The sequence below is a fragment of the Calliphora vicina genome, chromosome 5 (genome assembly GCF_958450345.1).
Source record: "Calliphora vicina chromosome 5, idCalVici1.1, whole genome shotgun sequence".
Taxonomy (NCBI): domain Eukaryota; kingdom Metazoa; phylum Arthropoda; class Insecta; order Diptera; family Calliphoridae; genus Calliphora; species Calliphora vicina.
In genome coordinates, this window is record NC_088784.1 from 94,897,432 (window position 1) to 94,925,270 (window position 27,839).

Genomic DNA, 27,839 nt, shown 5'->3' on the forward strand with positions numbered 1-27,839 from the left:
ACTAGAACTGAACTAGAACTGAACTAGAACTGAACTAGAACTAGAACTGAACTAGAACTGAACTAGAACTGAACTAGAACTGAACTAGAACTGAACTAGAACTGAACTAGAACTGAACTAGAACTGAACTAGAACTGAACTAGAACTGAACTAGAACTGAACTAGAACTGAACTAGAACTGAACTAGAACTGAACTAGAACTGAACTAGAACTGAACTAGAACTGAACTAGAACTGAACTAGAACTGAACTAGAACTGAACTAGAACTGAACTAGAACTGAACTAGAACTGAACTAGAACTGAACTAGAACTGAACTAGAACTGAACTAGAACTGAACTAGAACTGAACTAGAACTGAACTAGAACTGAACTAGAACTGAACTAGAACTGAACTAGAACTGAACTAGAACTGAACTAGAACTGAACTAGAACTGAACTAGAACTGAACTAGAACTGAACTAGAACTGAACTAGAACTGAACTAGAACTGAACTAGAACTAAACTAGAATTGAACTGAACTAGAACTAGAACTGAATTAGAACTGAACTAGAACTGAACTAGAACTAAACTAGAACTGAACTAGAATTGAACTAGAACTAAACTAGAATTGAACTGAACTAGAACTGAATTAGAACTGAACTAGAACTGAACTAGAACTGAACTAGAACTGAACTAGAACTGAACTAGAACTAGAACTGAACTAGAACTTAACTAGAACTGAACTAGAATTGAACCAGAATTAGTTATATGTGTGTATGTTTTTGATGAATATTAACAAATAAACTCAAAAGTCAATCCGTTCCACCGTGCTCTACAAATGACGTTAATAATAATGTTATTAGGAAGTGTGTTTATTGTATTCATTGAAGAAAGAATAAATACTTTTTATATGTATACTACTATTTATTTTCTTTTGCTGTATATATTTACTTCTTTCTGAATGTTTGGAAAATAATACTCCAGCTATTTTCTCATTTTTCGCTTCATCTCATTTTCACTCAATTTATTTTGCATAATTTATATATTTTTTTTTTCGATTTTTTATCTCTCGTTCAATGTTATTTGTTGTTTTTGTTTCACTGTATATATTACAAACATTCATACATATTTCAACTAATGTGTACAATAAATATTTGAATAATTTATTATTAAATGAACAAAAAAAAAAAAATAACAATAATGAAACAGAAAATGAAATATAAATAAATAATAATCTATTTACCACTTGGTAAATAATATTAAAACTTATGTACTATTCATATACATATGTATGTATTTATTTTGGAATAGTGCACGAGTTCAACTTACCTCAATTATATTTTTATTAGTTAATGATTCGTGGGGTTCATTGTATTCTGTATATTTGAGTAATACTTTATCCATATCGGTACTGGCATATTGATATAATTTATTGCTGGACGAAAAGATGATCAAGGCAATTTCACAGTCACATAACACCGACAATTCATAGGCCTTTTTCATAACACCAAATTTACGTTTATTGAATGTCACCTATTAAATATAAAATGAAAGAGAGAGTGAAAAGATTTAAAAATAGTGTGTGTGGTTTTTTTTTATAAATATTATCTTAGTAAATGCATTATGTATGAGTATGACTATGATAAATAATTTAAGTGGCCAATCAATATTTCGTGTGTCAAAGTCAATATCCAAGCAAGGATAATTTCTTAACATTAACATTACGTACATGAATATAGATACAAATGTCAAAAATATCATTATAGTGTGTGACAATGGAAACATTTTTTGAAAACTAAATTGTCTTCCAAAAGGAACTTCCGAACTTTGACAGCGGCCATATTGTTTAAGCTACATCTGTCGAATTGGTTGTCATTTATTCAGTTTGTTTTGCCAAATCACCATGGACGGATATAGAGTTCAACAACACGTGCAAATGATAAAATTGTTTTATCTACAGTTACGAACAAGAAAATAGCAGTACCACTAGGAAATTTTTTTGAAACGGCGTACAACGTCTTTAAAAATGTTAAACTTAAAATTTTGTTTATACCCATAATCGGTCAATCCTGTAAATTTTTTGTGATGTAATCTTTTTGTAAAAATAATGATAACTTTGGAAATAAAGGCTCTTATATATGACAATATGTATTTTTTTATTAACATTGAAATAGAAGTGCTGGATTATTGAATTAATTTTTTTTAATTTTTTTTTAAAGAAGTCAAATATTTTTTAAGATTAAAGTACAATTTAGTTAAATATGCTGAATTTATTGTATATTTAAGATTAAAAACAGTTCTTTTTTATATAATTCCTGTTTTAGTAGGTCGCGCAATACATTGCACTATTGCTTAGGGAAAATTAATTTTAAAGTTAAAAAAATAAGGAAAATCTTTTCCACATATTCAACTTTATATCAAACGCTATTGAATAGAAAGAAAAAAATAAAAAAGGGACTGCAAACGGAAAACTACACCTCAGGACGATCGAAATATCGTCAGAATTATCAAATGCAATCCATTTAATCTGTCAAGCAAATAAAAACCGAATGAAATTTAGAAGTTATTGGTATGACAGTAAGGAGATGATTTCTAGATGCAAACTTCACAGAACGAAGTCCAAGGAAAAAGCCACTATTAACAAAAATACGTAGTGGTACTCGTTTGGAGTACGCTGGATGCCGACTGGTTTGCAAGCAAATATCGCAATATTTTGTGAACTGGCGGGTCTAAACTGGTTTTATTTGGAAGCTCAGGCTGTAGTCAATATATTCGACGTCCATCCTCTTCTGTATGTCAAACACAGTACACTGTGAACAAAGTTAAAATATTTCAAAATTTCGTGGTACTGCTATTATCTTGTTCGCAACTGTACATATGTAAATGGGCCCTGTAACAGTTGGAAACTGAACCTAATTTTCTTCAAAAAAAATCATCTTCAAATTTAGGAAAATACTAATCCACATGATATCCAGGAGTGTCCAATACATCCCGAATACAACATTCGTACCACAGCCGAAGGGATAGAGACTGGACCCCCCAAATACATAAAAGAGACAGTCAAGTTTGGCGATGACAATATTATGGTGTGGGACTGTTCAGGGTAATATGGGTCCAATTCGTATCATAAAATATACTATGACTGGAATCGGATACAGATCCATTTGAAACGATGCAAAGACCCCACATCGTAAAAAAAGTGGTAATAAATCTGAATCTTCTAAGCTACTGGCCCGATTGCAAAATGTTGTATGATGAAATTGCTCACCAAACCTTATGGTGAATGGTTTGTTGGATTCTGAAGTGGTGATTTGAACATGGAAGACAAAGATAGCCCAGGCCAGCCAAAAAAAGTTTGAAGACCAAGAATTGGAGGCATTACTCCAAAAAGATTGTTGTCAAACTCAACAAGAATTTCCAAAATCATTGGGAGCTACTCAAGCAGCAATTTTAAAACGTTTGAGAGCAGCAGGGAAATTGGGTACCATACGAATGGAAGCCGAGAGACCTTGAAAAACGTTTTTGCATGTCCGAAATGATGCTTGAACGTTTTAAAAGAAAATAATTTTTGCACCGAATCATTACTTCCAATGAAAAGGATACCCCGAACCGATAACCCGAAGTGTAAGTGATCGTATGTGAAGCCCGGCTAACCCGCCAAACTTTCATCAAAGCCAAATATACACGGCTCTAAGGTAATTATCTGTATTTGGAGGGATATCCAGCTAGTTTGGAGATTCCAGCTCGACAATGACCTCAAACACAAATCTTGGGTTGTAACTGAGTGGGTTACAATCTAATGAGGTGCTGCTTGCTTTGAAGTGGCCTGCCCAATTGCCTGATATCAATCTAAAACAAGTAAGAGAGCTATATTCGACTGTGCCGAATCTTATATACCCTTCACCAAATTATACTTCAAAATTTGAAATATTTTTAGGTAAACAAAATTTATTTTTTTATTTTTTGAACATTTTTTTTTCGAATTTTTATTTTAAATTTTTTTTTTAAATTTAAAAAAAAATTTTTTGTTTTTTAATTTTTTTTGGTGAAAAAAAAAATCTGGTTAAAAAAATATTTTATACGTCGTTGCAAAGGTCTTTGAAATATCTATTATTAAATATCCATATTGTCTATATTAATGAGTTAGTAATCCAGGTATAGGTCAAAAATCGAGGGTGTCCTGGTTTTTTCCTCATATCTCAGCCATTTGTGGACCGATTTTCGAGGAAACTTCTCGAAAGCATGTCTGACAGAATTATTGAAGATTTGGAACCCGATAATATCTGGGGTCTTCAGAAAATTGATTTCAACAGACAGACGGACATGGCTTAATCGATTCTGCTATCTATAAGGATCCAGAATATATATACTTTATAGGGTCGGAAAATTATATTGTGGAAACTTATATATATGTATGTACCCTTTTCACGAAGGTGAAGGGTATAACTAGGAGAAATTGTAGATCGAAGGGAGCTTTATCAGATGCGGTTATAAGGGAATGACGAAATATTTCAAAGGAGACGATTGATTCTTTATTTGGTTTAATGCCTCGCCGCTTTGAAGTATTAATAAAAACAAAGGGCTATATTTGTTTGGTAAAAATGAGACCTAAGTTTCCATTGTTTTGTCAATACCATAATAATGAATACTTTTTATTATTTTTTTTTTTATTTTAAGAATTTAATAAATTAAGTTCCTATGTTTTGTAAATATATTAAAATAAAATAATTCACTTACCTGTCGATTTCGTTCATCTGTGATGCGTGATATCTGAATTTTCTTTCGACCCATGTTGGCAATATTTTAATTTTAAACAATTTTGTCAAGCAATTGTTATCCAGTAATTTATAGTTAAATAACTAATTGTAAATTTTTGTTATACAAAAATTATTTCAAATTTTCCTTTACAGTTCTTAAATACTGCAGAAATGCTTTTTTTCTTGTTTATATAAAACCACTTCAAAGTGGTACTTTTTTTTAAGGGGAGAAAGTATCTCTTTGCAAAATTTGTTTCTGGCAATTTATTTGTATATTAATTAATTGTTGTGTTGTAAATGTGTTGTTGAAAAATTAAGATCCTTTTGTTGCATAGTTTCCAACTATGTATATTTATTAGTTTTAGTTTTTAGTGATGTGTTGTTGAGGGGAAGAGGGACTTTTTGTTTAAAAGCACCATATATACTGGTGGTAAATGTTACGTTGTTTTTTGCTGGTTGCAGGTAAATGTTGTGGACGGTACAGATATTTATTAACTGGCCATTAATATACAAAAATCATATTTATCTAATTCCCAATTTTGTAAAGTTATTGATACTGTAAAGAAAAAAAAAGAAGAAAAATAAAATTAATTTTTAAAGTCTGTTGTATAGATGGGTGAGATAAACAGACACCTGTCTAAAAATATTATTTTTACTTTAATGATATTATTAACCTAGAAATGATTGAAAGGATACGTCCATGAGCTTCTTTTTTTTATATATTTTTTCCTATTTAAAAAGCTTTTTGTGTGAGGAAAGTGTATTCGAGTTAAGTGTCTTTGACTGTGAAAATATAACAAAATTGTATATGAACTCAAATACACATAAACCTTAGATTGTTTTAATTTCAAGGTTTATGGTTGAATGAACAAGTTCAATGAACTTAATTTTATTTTCTTTATAGCTTTGTTTCATCCTACTTTCCTTTAATGCTGTCAATACACTTAATTTATTTATAAGGATAAAATCAGGATAATAGAAAAATAATGTGAAATGGAAAAAAATGACCTAAATATACACATACATACAATATTTTCCTTAGATTTTGTGTTAATATAGGCTTTGAAGTTTAAAATTTTTGCAAGAGAATGGCAGAATTATAAATTTTACATAAATGCAATTATGTTTAAAGAAATAGGAAACATTGCTCTATAACATTTTAAATTCATTGACCTTAATTAAGGCAATTAAAGCTATCAAATGTAAAAATTTTACAATATATTATAACAATAATTGTATTTTTGTTGTTGTTATATAATTATGTATTTAAAAGAAAAGAAAACTCAATTTCAAAATTTTTCGAGAATATTCCAAGAATTTTTTTATTGCTATTCTGCAAGCTTGACCTTACAGATACTATTATTACAAACAAAAATATTCAGATATTATTTTTTATAAGAATTTACACAGATTTTGTTATGACTACAGCTATAAACTTTCATTCACATACATACAATTAAATAATATGAATATTAATTCTGGGAATATTCTCGATACAGCTTTGAAAATGAAAATTGGTTAGAAAAAAAGCTACTACGCTTAAATAAAAACAAATAAGAATAATATATTCGCCTGGATCAAATCTTATATACCCTATAAAAAAGTATACTTTAAGATAAATATTAATTTTGTGGAAAAAAACCGTTACCGCTAAGCTACCGTTACAGAAATTACTGCAATTACCGTTACCTAAATAATAATATTTGGCGTTACTTTTAAACGTTTCGAACCGGTGGAAAATAAAACATTTTTGGTTAGAAAAATAAGCATAACTTAATTTTAGTTGATAGGTTACAAATTGAGGCAATCTTCTGTTTTGTTTATATCTCAGACATTTGACTGATTTCCTCGATTTTAAATGGCACCCGAACCAGGACTATACCCGATATACTGATGTAACAATCATATTTGTAAGTTATTTGAGGACTTTGGAAAGTTGATTTCAACAGACGAACTTGGCTATATCGGCTCCGCTATCTACAAAGATCCAGAATTTATGTTCTTTATGGGGTCGCAAATGGTTATAATTACGAAGTTAAATGAGAAATAACAAGTAACAAACAAAACAAAATACCCTCCACCAAATTATAGTTTCAAATAAATTTTTTAAATATTTTTTGGTAAACAAAATTAATTTTTTCTATTATACCCTTCACCTTTGTGAGAAGGGTATATATAAGTTTGTCATTCCGTTTGTAATTTCTACATTTTTCATTTCCGACCCTATAAAGTATATATATTCTGGATCCTTATAGATAGTGGAGTCGATTAAGCCATGTCCGTCTGTCTGTCTGTTCAAATCAATTTTCTGAAGACCCCAGATATCTTAGGGATCCAAATCTTCAATAATTCTGTCAGACATGCTTTCGAGAATTTTGCTATTTAAAATCAGCAAAATCGGTCCACAAATGGCTGAGATATGAGGAAAAAACCAAGACAACCTCGATTTTTGACCTATATCTGGATTACTAAGACATTAATATAGACAATATGGATATCTAATGATAGATATTTCAAAGACATTTGCAACGACGTATATAAGACCATAGTAAGTTGGACCTACAATGGGTCAAAATCGGAAAAACAATTTTTAACCGGAATTTTTTTTTCACAAAAAAAATTGAAAAAACAAAAAAAAAATTTTTAAATTTAAAAAAAAAAATTTAATTTAAAAAAAAATTTTTTGATCCATTGTAGGTCCAACGTACTATAGCCTTATATACATCGTTACACTGCACTTTGAAATATCTATCATTAGAGCTTCATATTGTCTATATTAATCACTTAGTAATCCAGATATAGATCAAAAATAGGTAAAAAATCGAGGATTTTTCCTTATATATCAGCCATTTGAGGGCCGGAAGAAATCCCGATGTATGAATCATGTATGTAAGTTATTTGGGGGCAACGGAAAGTTGATTTTAACATACAGACGGACAGACGGACATGCCTATATCGACTTCGCTATCTATAACGATCCAGAATATATATAATTTGTGATTTCTCTAATGAAAAATGTAGAAATTACAAACGGAATTTGTACAATATAAATTTATTCAAAGTATTGGCCATTATTAACTATGACCTTTTCCCATTTTTCTGGCAACATATGATATCCGAGCCAAAAGAACTGCTCATCTTTCGAGGCCAAGAACGAATCAAGCCAATTTCGGATACTTTGTTCCAAAGTGAAGTGTATCCCAGAGAGTGCGTTCTGCTTCATTAGAAACAAATAGTAGTCGGACAGGGCAAGATCTGGACTATAAGGCGCGAGAGGCGAAACTTCCCAACAACTTCATTCTAAATACTTTTTAACAGGAATTGCAACATGTGTCCGAGCGTTGTCATGATGGAATATTACGGTTTCATGTCTGTCCGAATATTCTGGTCGTTTTTCGGCCAATGCTCTATTCAAACGAATCAGTTGCACTCGGTGCAGGTTCCCTGTGATGGTTTGGTAAGATTTCAGCAGCTCATAATAGATAGGATCCCTTTGCTCCTCCAAATGCAGAGCATTACCTTAGAGCCATGGATATTTGGCATTGGAGTCGATTCGGCTGGTTGGTCGGGCTTTATATACAATCTATTACAATTCTGGTTATCATAATGGATCCATTTTTCATCGCAAGTAATGATTCGGTGCAAAAATGAGTGTCTTTTATAGCCTTCAAGCAGCATTTCAGACATGCAAAATCGCTTTCAAGGTCTCTCGGCTTCAATTCATATAGTAACCAATTTCCCTGCTTTTGGATGAATCCAGCTGCTCGCAAACGTTTTGAAATTGCTGCTTGAGTAGCTCCCAATGATTTTGGAAGTTCTTGTTGAGATTGACAACAATTTTCATGGAGTAATGCCTCCAATTCTTGGTCGTCAAACTTCCGTGTCAAAATCATCACTTCTCGTACGTTGAAATCGATGGAACACATTCACCATAAGCTTCGGTGAGCAATAGGTGTTTTTCAGCAGCATTTTTTTCAAATTAAAGAAGTAAAGCAAAACTTCCCGCATATGTCGCTTTGTTGGTACATAATTTGACATTTTCGAAGCAAAAAAACTTAGATGTTTACACTATAATGTTCAATAACTAAGTGAGAATAAATGACAGATATATACCCTTCAAAATGGCATATAAGTTATTAAAAACTAAAACCGCTTTCAAAAGATACGCCATCCATTGTAAAGCCCTCATTTTAAGTCATACAGCCATACTTTTCGAGTGGCATTTCTTTAGTGAGAAAACTCTAGAGAGTTTCGACGATTTTATGTACCTGGGCTTTCACCAACACTCTCCTGCACTGCTTCGATATTGACATTGAAAGGCTTGTTTTTGGATCTTCAAGAATTTTTTGTGGTCGTAATTAAATCAATATTTCAAAACTATGTTGAACGAAATTTTCTCACTTTGGCCGCCAACCTTTCAAAATTATTCAAATGTTATTCGAAAATTAAAACCCGCTATTCTCTTGTGCAATGATCCATTTTTACTAACTCTAAACTATCAAGTCCCTGTTTATAAATTTTACACAAAACACAAAAATCTTTGACTTTTAATGATAATGATTAAAATTCGTTGTTATACTTATTTCCTTTTGCCTGAGATCATAAATATCGTTTGCTTAGTGTGCAAATAGTTCAAGTCCTTTTCATACATTTTACAGGAGACACAAAAAACGACCACAAATCCATTGTTTTCAATATATTTGAAATATTTAATGCAGTTTTTTCACATATGATTTTTTTACATATAATGATAAATAATCACAGTTTAGATGAAGTGTATTGGTACTTTTTATTTTTTAGTGGATTTAATATATATTCTTTTAAGCAAACAGTTAAGCATTACAATCTTAATTTTTATCAAAAATTTACTTATAGGGTGGTCAGACGGCATGTATTGCTTGTGTATTGGGACATGTATTCGATACATATGGAATTCCATGTGTATGTCAAAATTCACGTTATACATACGATTCATAATTTCCACGTTCAAACGTACATATGTAATTGCATGTGACATAACCTCTATTAGTTTATATGTTTGTTGTTTTTAACAATATACTTATTTAAAACATTTTTAAATAACAATAAATATATTTAATGCAATGAAACATATTTTGTTATGATTTTTCTTTACTCTATTTTGTTTTGTTTTTTTTTATTTTGCAAAATGTCACGAGTAATACACATGTATTTTACATACACAAAGTTTCATATGGATCACACGGTATGAATATGTTTACATGTGGAAAAATGTCCCAATACATGGCACAACACACAAGCAATACATGCCGTCTGACCCCCCTTTTAGCACGTTTGCTCACTAAGCCAACGATAGCTACTATAACTTCCAAATATGTATTTAATTTGAATTAAATAGTCATTGAGATTTATTTGAAAAACTTTTTATTAATTTCCTTATAATATGTCATGCCAAACACTGTGAATTAATATAATTAGTTTAAATTTGAAAAAAAAAATTACAAAAAAACAATTTCATCAAATTTGTTGCGAACTTGTTCAACCATTAAATTTTTCATGTCGAAAATATTCAAATATGTATTTAATTTATAATAACCCAGCAGTTAAGCAAGTAGTCAATGTATCCCTTATTGACAGTAATTGTCACTAATGTATTCTGGAATCATTTGACACATTTGGTTACTTTATACATCCCAGGAAATCAATTGTCACTTAAGTATCTCTAAGTAATCAAAAGTGTAGTCACTTTAACTGTTAATTTGTACTTCACTTTAGAAAGTAGTTATTTTACTCACCAGCAGTAATCTATTGTAGAGTTGTCGGAGGAAGGTTTGTTTACAAGCAATCGGTTATTGGACTGTGTAGAAATGTCTTTTTAACTGGCTATTTGATGTCAATTAGCAGCCTTACATGTTAAAATAACTAGTTACGTAGCTGAACAAGTAACCAGTTATGTAGCTAGTAAGTATGTGAAACCAAGGCGTTGACTACTTTGGACCAGCTATTGAACAGTTTCATTGTAATCCAAAAGGTTCATAGGTGCTTAGGTCATACATGTGTTAAAATAACTAGTCACGTAGCTAGTTACTAGTAACTAATTGTTACCCTAAATGATTGCTAAAATCAATTGTTCGGGACAATCTGCTAGAACTGCTGGTAATATAAAGAACATACATACATATTGGACCAACAAAACTTTTAATGACATACGCCATGATATTGTAGAAAAAAACAATCTCCAAGCAACAGGATAAAATAGGAATACTATACAAAAAAAATCGTCTTGCGTAGGTCGTCATAAAACAAGTTAACAAAAAAAGTGGAGAAGGTTTAAATAACATAAATTTTAATGTGAATTTAATAAGGAAGGCGAGTTGAAAAAAAATGCCTACAAATAACCCTGGAAACCCGAAATATAAGCAAACAAAAAAAGTAGAAATCATATAAAATCAAAATTTTATTAAAAAAAATGTACATACACATGTCAGAGAATAAAAAAAATCATAAAACCAGCTTCGTTGATATTTAGGCTTTTATGTTGTACTTATTATTTATTGCAGGACTAGATGAAAAAAAAAACTTTTTTTTATATATTTTGTATGTTTATCAAACTTGTGTAGAAGCAAAAAATATATCCGTTTTCATTTCCTCGAGTTAAAATCATGATGTGTTTGAATTACACATTCATATGTATATAAAAATCTCATGTATACACACATCTAAAAAATAAATGAAAAAAAAAAATACCAGGGAGCGTATGAGGAATTTGATTTTATTTCACATAATGAAACCATTTATGTACGTACATTAGGATGGTCTCGTTGTTCCCCATTAAAATTATAGTTCAGTTTTTTTGAGCAGACCATTTCTCAAATATTTGTTCTGGCGTCAGTATTTGGTGAGAATTATGAAAAAATCATAAAAACTTTAAAAAAGGCCATTTTTATCCTTTAATCCACATCATCAAATATTGAGGACAGAACAAGCATTTTGAGAAATGATCTCCTCAAACAACCTAAAATTTTTAGTTGAGAACACCCAAATTTTTTGGGCATACAGCTTCATACTCAAACTTATGATCCTATACATACGTACGACATGGCTATTCTGTTTGAACTTGTTTTATTTTTATTAACAGAAAAAAAAAACTTGATATACCTATAATTAAATGAAACATGAGTATTTATTCATGTTTTATTTGGAATTGTAATGAATTTACTTGTAGGAACAACTTTTTAAGTTGTTCAATACAATATTCATAACGACCCCTAAAAGTATACTATGAAACAAAATAGAAAATCAAAAATATTTTAAAGTATGTGTAGCTACGAAAAATTTATAATTTGAAGAGCTAGGATTTTATTAAATTATAGGCAAACAAATGCTTTATAGAAATACATACAATCAAAAGTAATCGAGTTCATCTACATAATTTATTATTATTTCACGTTTTGTAAATATTTTTTTTAAAAAATCTCTTGCCTATTTTAAGGGGCTTATTTTTTCAATGCATTTAAGTTATTACAATAAATCTTTTAACAACTAACAATAGCAACTAACTTCCCGATAGCTTTTTAATTCATTTTGTTAAGAGTACATAACCATAATTATTAAATATTAACAGCTTTTTATTACAAAACAGTTTACAATTGTAATGTCAATTTGTCAACAAAATAATATGTAGAAAATATCAAGAAAATCAATTCAAATGTTTATTGATTTCTCTTTTAATTTCATTCGTGTCGTGTCTAAAAGAAATAATGACATCCCAAAAAAAAATGAACTAAATAAATGTTCATAATTACAAGGCATTGTGGTAACTGTTGTCTTACTACTGCTGTTGTGGTCATAATGTTAACGCGCTGGGAAAAACCTATTTAATAGGAAACAAAACCTTGAAATCATAATTCTTTTAAATACAAAAACGTCATCATGTGTTTTTCCCGCAACCCCCTACCAATTTTTATACATACATACTATTATATGGTGGTTTGTATTTCAATTCTATTTTTTTTAACAATAACAACTTTATTTAGGTTTAGAAAATTGTTAACATCAAATACTTTGAAAGCGGTTTAAAGAAAGGAAGAAAATTATTTATCAAACAAAAGGAATTATTTTACAGAAATTATAAAAAATTATAGCATTTTAAATTAGAATTAAATGAAAACTAATATGTATATATATTACTGCATGTTTGTATGAAATATTCAAACCCGTTTTTTAAAAAAAGCAAATATTGATAATTTGTACAAATTTCAATCACAATAAAATATTGTTTAATATTAAAAAAAATTACAGTTATTTTTTCAACTTTAACTTAATTTTTCTGTAAATTTTTCTATAAAAGTACATGGATTTTTAAACAAATTTTAAAATAACTATTTTTTCTGAATTCAATAAGATTAAATTTGTTTATATCGGATAAAAATTGTAGAATATATGCAACTTTATTAAAACGTCTTAATTTTTGTTCATTCCAAGTATTATTTATTTCGGCGCCTAAAAGTATACTTTGGGAAACAATGTAGCATTGTTTATTTTCGTTTACTGTGTGTGTGTGTGCCATGTATGACATCGTTTAGAAAAATATTAATAACTTTTACAATTTTTAACTGATTTTAATAAAATATGGCTTATTTTATTCACAATAAAATATTGTTTAATATTAATTATGAAATATCATTTGGCTTCAATGAAATCATTTAAAAAAATTACAGCAAAGTTAAAAACCACAAAAAAGAGAAGTAAATATATGGAAGCAGAGCTAGTCCTTGCTGCAATTCCAAAGACATTTTACTCATAGTGTAATTTGAAAATATTTATTTGTTTTTAAACAAAATTATGACTTTAAATGCATTTTTAAGATTCAGGATATATAAGAGGTAGACGTTTTAATAACAATCCTAAACAATTGTTTGAAAAAAAGCTACTTACCCCCATTAACAAGAAGTCTAGTTATGTCTTAACTAATAGTTATACTGTCGGTTAAAATTATTTTGGTATGAAAACTGTCAGTTTAACTATTAGTTAATACATAACCAGAATTCTTATTACCGGGGGTTACTATAATTTTTGAAATAAACCAACTCGTCTGCAGAGTTATAAGTGTTAAGGAAATAAACAAAACCAAATATGAATACAGTATGTACCTTTGTATTTAAAAAAAAATAGTTGGTTAAAAGTCAATGGTCGTGAATAAATTATAGAACTTCCTTACAAAAAACCCATACAAACACACACTCATTTTAACGTATTTCAATAACTTATACAGTTACAAAACTTTACATGTGAATGTATATGAATGCATATGGATTAATGTTTGTATATAAGTAGTTGTGTGTTCATTAATACCATTTCAAGGTGAAGGTTATCCCGTCCTGTGTTGTTATGTCCTATGACAAATATAAATGTTTAAGCAATAAATTTTAACATTATTTATACAACTATTTTACTATATTTTACATGCCTATATTTATTTCCATATTTTGTTTTGTGTTATAGGTACCCTAATACCTCGTTGTATTTTAAAACTTTTATAACTTAAATTCTATGCGTGTCCGGAATTAGGTTTTTGTTTTATACATATGTTTCTTTTAAATGTTGTTATAAATTGAGATTTATTAAAAAAAGTAATAAATATTGAATAAAATAAATTTAATTTTATAAACTGTGTATAGACTTTGATAGATGGGAATAAATGAGAGATGACTGGGACCAAGTTCTTGGTAATAATGGAAAAGCACTTGGATAAGATGAGACTTGCTAATAGAGACACATTTGTGTTGAGATCTATGAACTATTTTTTAGTTTCTGTTTTTTTTACTAGTTCCGACTTTAGTTATGATTTATGAATATGCGCCAAAGTTTCATTTCCGACCCTATAAAGTATATATATTCTGGATCCTTATAGATAGCGGAGTCGATTAAGCCATGTCCGTCTGTCTGTTGAAATCAATTTTCTGAAGACCCCAGATATCTTCGGGATCCAAATCTTCAATAATTCTGTCAGACATGCTTTCGAGAGTTTTGCTATTTAAAATCAGCAAAATCGATCCACAAATGGCTGAGATATGAGGAAAAAACCAAGACAACCCCGATTTTTGACCTATTTTTGACATATATCTGGATTACTATGACATTAATATAGACAATATGGATATCTAATGATAGATATTTCATAGACGTATATAAGACCATAGTAAGTTGGACCTACAATGGGTCAAAATCGGAAAACAAAAATTTTTACCCGAATTTTTTTTTCACAAAAAAAAATTGAAAAAACAAGAAAAAAAATTTTAATTTAAAAAAAATTGATAAATTTAAAAAAAAAAAATTAATTTAAAAAATAAAATAACAATCGAAAAAAATTTTTTTCCAAAAAATTAAAAAAACAACTGGACAAAATATAAAATTTTGTTTACCTAAAAATATTTAAAATTTTGAAGTTCTTGTTGAGATTGACAACAATTTTCATGGAGTAATGCCTCCAATTCTTGGTCGTCAAACTTCCGTGTCAAAATCATCACTTCTCGTACGTTGAAATCGATGGAACACATTCACCATAAGCTTCGGTGAGCAATAGGTGTTTTTCAGCAGCATTTTTTTCAAATTAAAGAAGTAAAGCAAAACTTCCCGCATATGTCGCTTTGTTGGTACATAATTTGACATTTTCGAATCAAAAAAACTTAGATGTTTACACTATAATGTTCAATAACTAAGTGAGAATAAATGACAGATATATACCCTTCAAAATGGCATATAAGTTATTAAAAACTAAAACCGCTTTCAAAAGATACGCCATCCATTGTAAAGCCCTCATTTTAAGTCATACAGCCATACTTTTCGAGTGGCATTTCTTTAGTGAGAAAACTCTAGAGAGTTTCGACGATTTTATGTACCTGGGCTTTCACCAACACTCTCCTGCACTGCTTCGATATTGACATTGAAAGGCTTGTTTTTGGATCTTCAAGAATTTTTTGTGGTCGTAATTAAATCAATATTTCAAAACTATGTTGAACGAAATTTTCTCACTTTGGCCGCCAACCTTTCAAAATTATTCAAATGTTATTCGAAAATTAAAACCCGCTATTCTCTTGTGCAATGATCCATTTTTACTAACTCTAAACTATCAAGTCCCTGTTTATAAATTTTACACAAAACACAAAAATCTTTGACTTTTAATGATAATGATTAAAATTCGTTGTTATACTTATTTCCTTTTGCCTGAGATCATAAATATCGTTTGCTTAGTGTGCAAATAGTTCAAGTCCTTTTCATACATTTTACAGGAGACACAAAAAACGACCACAAATCCATTGTTTTCAATATATTTGAAATATTTAATGCAGTTTTTTCACATATGATTTTTTTACATATAATGATAAATAATCACAGTTTAGATGAAGTGTATTGGTACTTTTTATTTTTTAGTGGATTTAATATATATTCTTTTAAGCAAACAGTTAAGCATTACAATCTTAATTTTTATCAAAAATTTACTTATAGGGTGGTCAGACGGCATGTATTGCTTGTGTATTGGGACATGTATTCGATACATATGGAATTCCATGTGTATGTCAAAATTCACGTTATACATACGATTCATAATTTCCACGTTCAAACGTACATATGTAATTGCATGTGACATAACCTCTATTAGTTTATATGTTTGTTGTTTTTAACAATATACTTATTTAAAACATTTTTAAATAACAATAAATATATTTAATGCAATGAAACATATTTTGTTATGATTTTTCTTTACTCTATTTTGTTTTGTTTTTTTTTATTTTGCAAAATGTCACGAGTAATACACATGTATTTTACATACACAAAGTTTCATATGGATCACACGGTATGAATATGTTTACATGTGGAAAAATGTCCCAATACATGGCACAACACACAAGCAATACATGCCGTCTGACCCCCCTTTTAGCACGTTTGCTCACTAAGCCAACGATAGCTACTATAACTTCCAAATATGTATTTAATTTGAATTAAATAGTCATTGAGATTTATTTGAAAAACTTTTTATTAATTTCCTTATAATATGTCATGCCAAACACTGTGAATTAATATAATTAGTTTAAATTTGAAAAAAAAAATTACAAAAAAACAATTTCATCAAATTTGTTGCGAACTTGTTCAACCATTAAATTTTTCATGTCGAAAATATTCAAATATGTATTTAATTTATAATAACCCAGCAGTTAAGCAAGTAGTCAATGTATCCCTTATTGACAGTAATTGTCACTAATGTATTCTGGAATCATTTGACACATTTGGTTACTTTATACATCCCAGGAAATCAATTGTCACTTAAGTATCTCTAAGTAATCAAAAGTGTAGTCACTTTAACTGTTAATTTGTACTTCACTTTAGAAAGTAGTTATTTTACTCACCAGCAGTAATCTATTGTAGAGTTGTCGGAGGAAGGTTTGTTTACAAGCAATCGGTTATTGGACTGTGTAGAAATGTCTTTTTAACTGGCTATTTGATGTCAATTAGCAGCCTTACATGTTAAAATAACTAGTTACGTAGCTGAACAAGTAACCAGTTATGTAGCTAGTAAGTATGTGAAACCAAGGCGTTGACTACTTTGGACCAGCTATTGAACAGTTTCATTGTAATCCAAAAGGTTCATAGGTGCTTAGGTCATACATGTGTTAAAATAACTAGTCACGTAGCTAGTTACTAGTAACTAATTGTTACCCTAAATGATTGCTAAAATCAATTGTTCGGGACAATCTGCTAGAACTGCTGGTAATATAAAGAACATACATACATATTGGACCAACAAAACTTTTAATGACATACGCCATGATATTGTAGAAAAAAACAATCTCCAAGCAACAGGATAAAATAGGAATACTATACAAAAAAAATCGTCTTGCGTAGGTCGTCATAAAACAAGTTAACAAAAAAAGTGGAGAAGGTTTAAATAACATAAATTTTAATGTGAATTTAATAAGGAAGGCGAGTTGAAAAAAAATGCCTACAAATAACCCTGGAAACCCGAAATATAAGCAAACAAAAAAAGTAGAAATCATATAAAATCAAAATTTTATTAAAAAAAATGTACATACACATGTCAGAGAATAAAAAAAATCATAAAACCAGCTTCGTTGATATTTAGGCTTTTATGTTGTACTTATTATTTATTGCAGGACTAGATGAAAAAAAAAACTTTTTTTTATATATTTTGTATGTTTATCAAACTTGTGTAGAAGCAAAAAATATATCCGTTTTCATTTCCTCGAGTTAAAATCATGATGTGTTTGAATTACACATTCATATGTATATAAAAATCTCATGTATACACACATCTAAAAAATAAATGAAAAAAAAAAATACCAGGGAGCGTATGAGGAATTTGATTTTATTTCACATAATGAAACCATTTATGTACGTACATTAGGATGGTCTCGTTGTTCCCCATTAAAATTATAGTTCAGTTTTTTTGAGCAGACCATTTCTCAAATATTTGTTCTGGCGTCAGTATTTGGTGAGAATTATGAAAAAATCATAAAAACTTTAAAAAAGGCCATTTTTATCCTTTAATCCACATCATCAAATATTGAGGACAGAACAAGCATTTTGAGAAATGATCTCCTCAAACAACCTAAAATTTTTAGTTGAGAACACCCAAATTTTTTGGGCATACAGCTTCATACTCAAACTTATGATCCTATACATACGTACGACATGGCTATTCTGTTTGAACTTGTTTTATTTTTATTAACAGAAAAAAAAAACTTGATATACCTATAATTAAATGAAACATGAGTATTTATTCATGTTTTATTTGGAATTGTAATGAATTTACTTGTAGGAACAACTTTTTAAGTTGTTCAATACAATATTCATAACGACCCCTAAAAGTATACTATGAAACAAAATAGAAAATCAAAAATATTTTAAAGTATGTGTAGCTACGAAAAATTTATAATTTGAAGAGCTAGGATTTTATTAAATTATAGGCAAACAAATGCTTTATAGAAATACATACAATCAAAAGTAATCGAGTTCATCTACATAATTTATTATTATTTCACGTTTTGTAAATATTTTTTTTAAAAAATCTCTTGCCTATTTTAAGGGGCTTATTTTTTCAATGCATTTAAGTTATTACAATAAATCTTTTAACAACTAACAATAGCAACTAACTTCCCGATAGCTTTTTAATTCATTTTGTTAAGAGTACATAACCATAATTATTAAATATTAACAGCTTTTTATTACAAAACAGTTTACAATTGTAATGTCAATTTGTCAACAAAATAATATGTAGAAAATATCAAGAAAATCAATTCAAATGTTTATTGATTTCTCTTTTAATTTCATTCGTGTCGTGTCTAAAAGAAATAATGACATCCCAAAAAAAAATGAACTAAATAAATGTTCATAATTACAAGGCATTGTGGTAACTGTTGTCTTACTACTGCTGTTGTGGTCATAATGTTAACGCGCTGGGAAAAACCTATTTAATAGGAAACAAAACCTTGAAATCATAATTCTTTTAAATACAAAAACGTCATCATGTGTTTTTCCCGCAACCCCCTACCAATTTTTATACATACATACTATTATATGGTGGTTTGTATTTCAATTCTATTTTTTTTAACAATAACAACTTTATTTAGGTTTAGAAAATTGTTAACATCAAATACTTTGAAAGCGGTTTAAAGAAAGGAAGAAAATTATTTATCAAACAAAAGGAATTATTTTACAGAAATTATAAAAAATTATAGCATTTTAAATTAGAATTAAATGAAAACTAATATGTATATATATTACTGCATGTTTGTATGAAATATTCAAACCCGTTTTTTAAAAAAAGCAAATATTGATAATTTGTACAAATTTCAATCACAATAAAATATTGTTTAATATTAAAAAAAATTACAGTTATTTTTTCAACTTTAACTTAATTTTTCTGTAAATTTTTCTATAAAAGTACATGGATTTTTAAACAAATTTTAAAATAACTATTTTTTCTGAATTCAATAAGATTAAATTTGTTTATATCGGATAAAAATTGTAGAATATATGCAACTTTATTAAAACGTCTTAATTTTTGTTCATTCCAAGTATTATTTATTTCGGCGCCTAAAAGTATACTTTGGGAAACAATGTAGCATTGTTTATTTTCGTTTACTGTGTGTGTGTGTGCCATGTATGACATCGTTTAGAAAAATATTAATAACTTTTACAATTTTTAACTGATTTTAATAAAATATGGCTTATTTTATTCACAATAAAATATTGTTTAATATTAATTATGAAATATCATTTGGCTTCAATGAAATCATTTAAAAAAATTACAGCAAAGTTAAAAACCACAAAAAAGAGAAGTAAATATATGGAAGCAGAGCTAGTCCTTGCTGCAATTCCAAAGACATTTTACTCATAGTGTAATTTGAAAATATTTATTTGTTTTTAAACAAAATTATGACTTTAAATGCATTTTTAAGATTCAGGATATATAAGAGGTAGACGTTTTAATAACAATCCTAAACAATTGTTTGAAAAAAAGCTACTTACCCCCATTAACAAGAAGTCTAGTTATGTCTTAACTAATAGTTATACTGTCGGTTAAAATTATTTTGGTATGAAAACTGTCAGTTTAACTATTAGTTAATACATAACCAGAATTCTTATTACCGGGGGTTACTATAATTTTTGAAATAAACCAACTCGTCTGCAGAGTTATAAGTGTTAAGGAAATAAACAAAACCAAATATGAATACAGTATGTACCTTTGTATTTAAAAAAAAATAGTTGGTTAAAAGTCAATGGTCGTGAATAAATTATAGAACTTCCTTACAAAAAACCCATACAAACACACACTCATTTTAACGTATTTCAATAACTTATACAGTTACAAAACTTTACATGTGAATGTATATGAATGCATATGGATTAATGTTTGTATATAAGTAGTTGTGTGTTCATTAATACCATTTCAAGGTGAAGGTTATCCCGTCCTGTGTTGTTATGTCCTATGACAAATATAAATGTTTAAGCAATAAATTTTAACATTATTTATACAACTATTTTACTATATTTTACATGCCTATATTTATTTCCATATTTTGTTTTGTGTTATAGGTACCCTAATACCTCGTTGTATTTTAAAACTTTTATAACTTAAATTCTATGCGTGTCCGGAATTAGGTTTTTGTTTTATACATATGTTTCTTTTAAATGTTGTTATAAATTGAGATTTATTAAAAAAAGTAATAAATATTGAATAAAATAAATTTAATTTTATAAACTGTGTATAGACTTTGATAGATGGGAATAAATGAGAGATGACTGGGACCAAGTTCTTGGTAATAATGGAAAAGCACTTGGATAAGATGAGACTTGCTAATAGAGACACATTTGTGTTGAGATCTATGAACTATTTTTTAGTTTCTGTTTTTTTTACTAGTTCCGACTTTAGTTATGATTTATGAATATGCGCCAAAGTTTCATTTCCGACCCTATAAAGTATATATATTCTGGATCCTTATAGATAGCGGAGTCGATTAAGCCATGTCCGTCTGTCTGTTGAAATCAATTTTCTGAAGACCCCAGATATCTTCGGGATCCAAATCTTCAATAATTCTGTCAGACATGCTTTCGAGAGTTTTGCTATTTAAAATCAGCAAAATCGATCCACAAATGGCTGAGATATGAGGAAAAAACCAAGACAACCCCGATTTTTGACCTATTTTTGACATATATCTGGATTACTATGACATTAATATAGACAATATGGATATCTAATGATAGATATTTCATAGACGTATATAAGACCATAGTAAGTTGGACCTACAATGGGTCAAAATCGGAAAACAAAAATTTTTACCCGAATTTTTTTTTCACAAAAAAAAATTGAAAAAACAAGAAAAAAAATTTTAATTTAAAAAAAATTGATAAATTTAAAAAAAAAAAATTAATTTAAAAAATAAAATAACAATCGAAAAAAATTTTTTTCCAAAAAATTAAAAAAACAACTGGACAAAATATAAAATTTTGTTTACCTAAAAATATTTAAAATTTTGAAGTATAATTTGGTTGAAGGGTATATAAGATTCGGCACAGCCGAATATAGCACACTTACTTGTTTTTTGTTAATAAAGTAGTTGAAAAAAAAATCGGGAAAAAAAATATTTTTTTCGATTTTGAAATTATTGGCGAAACAAATTTTTGGTGAAAAAAAAACTTTTTAAAAAAAATTCAGTTTAAAAATATTTTTCCTGATTTTGACCCATTGTCGGTCCGATTTTCTATGGTGTTATAGAAGAAAGGGTTTTGAAATGGAACAAATTGAGGTAGTCATGGCTTTTGGTTTATGGACCGATTTTCCAGATTTTAAATAGCGACTGATACAAGACTATAGCTGATATATTTATGTATCAATCAGGTTTGTAAGTTATTTGGGGCCTTCGGAAAGTTGATTAATATATTTTTATATTTAAATGGTCCATGTATGTAATGGCATCACGTGAGAACGGATGGAGCGATTTGGCTGATTTTTTTTATTCGATTCGAAATATTCAGGAGATGGTTTGTAAAGAAAAAGTTCCGGGTAAAACTCGGATTTTTTTTAAGTCCAGTCAACTGTAATAAAAAAGCTCCCTAAAGTATGCAGTACAAATTAAGATATTTTATTTGCAAATAAATAAGAACAGGCAGGTGTATGTGGTTTGGAGAAACTTGAAGAACTAACATTAGTAAATGCTACCGGTCGAAGCCGGTCGGGTCAACTAGTATATATATAAAATGAAAGGCGCCATTTGATTTCGTTGCAAAAACCATAACTTTTGAACCAAATGAGATAATTGACCAGCCTATGAAATGAGTGTTTGAAATGGATCTACCTACGCCTTTTAAGTGCCTACTTATGGGTTAGCAAATTTTAAAATAAAATATTTTTTTTAAATTTTTGATGTTTCTTGTTTTTATGAATTAAAATTAGCCCAGAAAAGATTTAAATTTTGTTTTTAAATTTGTTGTCCAAAAATGCATGAAAACTGAAATTTGTATCTTTTTTCAAAATTTTACCTATAACAAAAAATGGGGCAAGGACGGGCAGCTGAAAATTTTTGCATTAGGTAAAGAAATAATCAAAGAACTTATTTTGAAAATATGGCAAATATAGAAATTTACACTTTTTTTTTTAATTTTCCATCAAAGTTGTGAAATATTGAAAAAATGGATAGTTGGTAAATATCGATTTACCTGGACAAACACAAAGCAAAAAATACAATTTTCTTTTTCTTTATTTTCTTAATAAATAGATCTATCAATAGAATCAAAAATAATGACGATCCGTTACCTAGTTTTCGCGATACTGTATCTGAAAGCGGGCGAAATTACCTAAAAATGGTCGGTTTTTGAACACTGAAAATCAGCCAACTTTGAAGGGCTATATCTTCTGAACCAAAAATCTTGTTGTAATAAGAGTAGCATATTTGAAATCGTTGGACAGTTTCCTATAAAATATGTTTATTTAATATATTTTAGGGGCACATGGAATTTTTGATTTTAACAACTTTTAACAACCAATGTGCGACGTAAATATGCTATAGAAATTTTTATGTTGATTCACCAATTGTGAGAGGTCTGTGGGTTCCGTTGTCATAACTTCTCCTCTACTCCTCCTATGTCCGCCATTTAATGTTACTTAGAAATGGCTGATATCTTTCTAATATGTGCCACTATGCAGCAAGCACAATAACTGCAAATGCTGTTTATACAAACACTATATCCTCGTTTTGTACAATATTAAAACCTCAATTTTCACAAAAAACAGACATAGATTCTTTGTTATCTAAGCTAATATAGACGATATACATGGAACTTTTCAATGGTCAGGATTTATATTGTGTATTTCAATAAATGTTAAATGCTATGTCAAATACGTTTGACAATTGATTAACTGATATTGTTTGCAACTAAATACCTACTACATACCTAAAACAGTAGAACATTCATCGTATTTGCAGTACACATGAATGAAGTCTATATTTAGTTAAGAATTTTACATGAAACATAATTTTACTGAGAAACAACATTAAATGTCTAGAACAATGGCGTATTTTACTATAATTTAATTGGGTTAACTAATTTACGTAGCACGTATTCCAGTTATTTAAGATATTCTACTAAAGTGTTATTGTTTTTAACATTAAAGAATGTTTTTTTGGTCTATTTGTTTAGTTTTCTTCGTCAAATATAAACATTTCCTTTAATCAGGTGAATTCACCTGAAAAACCATAAGAGTTTTTTTTTAGGCTTACGGTCATAACTTGACTTGGTTTCCATGTGTCATTAAAACACCTGAATGTTGGTTGAGCCTGCAACATTTTCATTCATAACTATCTTGCTCTTTGAAAACAAACTTTAAGATGCACCTCTAACTACAAACAGAAAAACATCCACTTACATGACAACGACAACAATCTAAAAAGAGTTTTCTAAAACTTAAACAAGCTTGTAATAAAAGGTTTTAATCAGAATTAGAAATATTTTAAACAAAAGAACTTTTCAACCAGCCTGTGTTCATTTAAAGTGTTACAAACTATAGCAAAACTAAAATACAACTAATAGTGCTACTCGTACAACTACCACAATTTCAAGAGATGTTTTCTTACTGTTACAGTTGTATAGTTTTTGGCCACTTAAGCACATGTGTTGTTAGTTTTCTACACAATAATTGTCTAGCACCAACATCACACACATTCATTCTCACGCATAATAACTCAAAACGGAAGGAAGCCTTTTGGTTTAAATGTATGTGTGTCTATGTATTAGTACCATAAGTACTCGTTTCTGTGTGTATTTGTTAGTTTAACATTTATACAGTGTAAGTTTTGAAGAGATATATATGAGCATTTCCACGATCCGGAACGTGACATCCGTAAGCATTTGAAGTGAAACAAAAATAATGAAACCCCAACATTTTGTTTAGAAATGTATGATATATTTTAGAAAAATTGTAATACCTTTCAAAATCTTTAACCTATTTTAATAAAGAATGGCTTATTTCAATCTCAATGAAATATTGTTTAAAATTAAAAAAGTTCAATTTTTTCAACTTTAACTTATTTTTTTTTTTAAATTTTTCCATAAAAGTATATTGATTTGTAAACTAATTTTAAAATAAATATTTGTTCTGAATTCAATAAGATTTAATTTGTTCATATCGGATAAAAATTGGTGAATATATGCAGCTTTATTAAAACGTCTAAATTTTGTTTCGTTCCATGTATTATTTATTACGGCGCCTAAAATTATACTATGGAAAAAATGTATTGTGCATATTCGTTTACTGTATGTGTGCGAAAAATATTAATAACTTTTACAATTTTGAACCGATATTAATAAAATATGACTTATTTTATTCACAATAAAACAATGTATGATATTAATAATAAAATATCATTTGCCTTAAAAGAAAACAGCTAAGAAAATGACGTCAAAGTAGAAACCCCAAAAAAGAGAAGTAAATATATGGAAGCATAGCTTCTTTGCGATTTATTTATACACATTTATACAGTGTAAGTTTTGAAGAAGTGTATATGAGCATTTCCACGGTCAAGAACGTGACATTTAAACAACTTGAAAGTGAAAAAAACTAAAGAAATCCGAACAATTTTTGTTTCTTATTAAAAATTTTCAATATCTTATTTGTAGCACTGTGTAAACTGGATTTTATCCATTAATTATGTTTAATATATTAGCAATAAACATGGTATCCCCAACGTGACAAGAAATAGAATTCGTTTTCGACTGTCTTTAGAAAAATGCAAAAATCAGCGAATTGAAACATAATTTATTAAAGAATTTTGTTTATATTAAAATTGAATAATGTAGCTATCAAGTGAGTTTTGTTTTGATGTTTATGTTTACAACATTTAGTATGATATGTCACGCGACATTTGTAATGTGATATATTTGTTCCTCATGTGTGTAATATGGATTATTCCGCCACAAGTGACAGTTTTATTTGGCAAACAAAAATAAAATATTTAAAATGCAAAAAAATTTAAAAAAGATACACTTACGATCCCGAACGTGACCCACTTTGAAAATCAAAGACAAATGTTTAATTTATTAAATAATTTTGCTTATATTAAAATTTAATAAAAAAGATAAAACTTATGATCCCGAACGTGGCCCACTTTGAAAATTAAAGACAAATGTTTAGTGTAATTAAAGCCACTTAATTTCGATTTGAACTAATGTTCAGCTACTTTATTAGAACAATAACGGACTAATAATAAAAAAACGATGATTTAGGTACCGGAACGCGACATTGGAACATTTGGATTGGATTTGAACTAATGTTCAGCTACTTTATTAGAACAATAACGGACTAATAATAAAAAAACGATGATTTAGGTACCGGAACGCGACATTGGAACATGAACAAAATCAACAAATTTTACTGTAAATTGAGTTTTGTTCGGTCTCTTCTATTTTGCAATAATTAGTTGTTGATAGAAAGAGTTTATAAGATGAGTGCAATCATGGATATTACTGTGGAAATGCCCATATATTTGATTTTACATTCATCTTGTTTGTAAAAAAATGTCCGACTGTAAGTGTGTAATTGTTTGTTGATGTTAAAACATCTACATCCATACATAGATTTTTCTATGTGTTTTTGTATGGCCAAAGGATATGTTTTGATTATACTTTGAACATCAAATTTAGGTAAAGGAAATAAACAATGTGACGACAATAAGGTTTTTTTTTTTTTGTTCATGTTCTTGCTTGTTTAGTATAATTGGAAAGACATTTGTGTATGTGGTTTGTAGATATTGAGGACAATATGTATGTAAACATATTGTCTTAAAATGCGGAAACTTTTATGGGGAACTATAAAAACAAACTATATTCGGCTGTGTCGAATCTTTTAGATCATTAACCAAAGTATATTTTTATATAAAGATTTAGTTTGGTGGAAAAAAATGGAACTATTTATCCTTTGATGAAACCCATCAAATATCGTTGAAATAAACTTTTATGTTTGTTGTGAACATCCACAACTTTTTTTTGAGGGGGCCAACCTAATGTACATGACTTAGTTCTGGAAATTTACCCATTCTCGGTCCGAATTTCTAAGGCGTTATATACCTCATGGAAAGGTCTTTGAAATGCCTTTAATTTGATATCCATATTGTCTATGGATGTCAAAAATAGGCCAACAAATCGGAGTAGCAATCGAACCAGAAGTCCACCCGATAATTTATGTATTCAGTTATTTGGGGAGCGGAGTCGATATAGTATGTCCGTCTGTATGTTGAAATAAACTTTGTGAAGACCCAAAATAACTAACATACATAATTGATACATCAATATTGTTAAGAAATTCCACTACCAATTTGAATTTAACGGTTTTAACGTCTGGTTTCAACACCCACAATCTTTTGTATTTATTGCCATGAGTGGATGCTTCTACTTGTCAGCACAGTGCTACTGACATTAACATTAAGGCTGCTGAAAGCTCTTGAAATAGAACATTCTAGTTTTGTCCGTTCCATAATTCATGAAACTTCTAGAAGATGTCACTATGTATATAAGAAGTAACAGCAAGTTGCTGTAATTTAGTGCATTGTAGGCCCTGTTAGACTTAACGGTTTATTTAAAGGAAATATACCTCCATTTTGTCATTCCGTTTACAATTTCCACAATATAATTTTCCGACCCTATAAAGTATATATATTCTGGATCAGGCCCGGATCCAGGTCAACCATTTTGGTAATTAAAATTTGTTCAACATTTTTGATTTTATTCCTTTTTTATATGAAAACTTTTCGGTTTTGGTGGGGGGGAATTTCCTATTTCACCCCCTCTGGATCCGCGCCTGTTCTGGATCCTTATAGATAGTGGAGTCGATTAAGCCATGTCGGTCTGTCTGTTGAAATCAACTTTCCGAAGCACGATTCATACATCAATATCTCCGGAATTCTTCCGGATCGGTTGCTCGGTCCACAAATGGCTGAGATATAAGGAAAAAACCAGGACAACCTCGATTTTAGACCTATATCTGGATTACTAAGTCATTAATATAGACAATATGGATATCTAATGATAGATATTTCAAAGTCCTTTGCAACG

The 27,839-nt window shown here is 29.0% G+C and overlaps 1 protein-coding gene across 15 annotated transcripts in view; it reads right to left on the reverse strand.

Annotated features, from left to right (window-relative positions):
• Mef2 (myocyte enhancer factor 2) overlaps window positions 1–27,839 on the reverse strand; it is a 245,927-nt gene that overhangs the window by 17,908 nt on the left and 200,180 nt on the right. For all 15 annotated transcript variants that reach the window (XM_065513334.1, XM_065513320.1, XM_065513329.1 and 12 more), the window contains 2 exons: window positions 4,717–5,292; window positions 1,309–1,512 (listed from right to left, as the gene is read on the reverse strand). In XM_065513334.1, coding sequence (XP_065369406.1) covers window positions 1,309–1,512; window positions 4,717–4,770 — 258 coding nt within the window. In that variant the 5' untranslated portion in view covers window positions 4,771–5,292. The remainder of the gene's footprint in view (window positions 1–1,308; window positions 1,513–4,716; window positions 5,293–27,839) is intronic.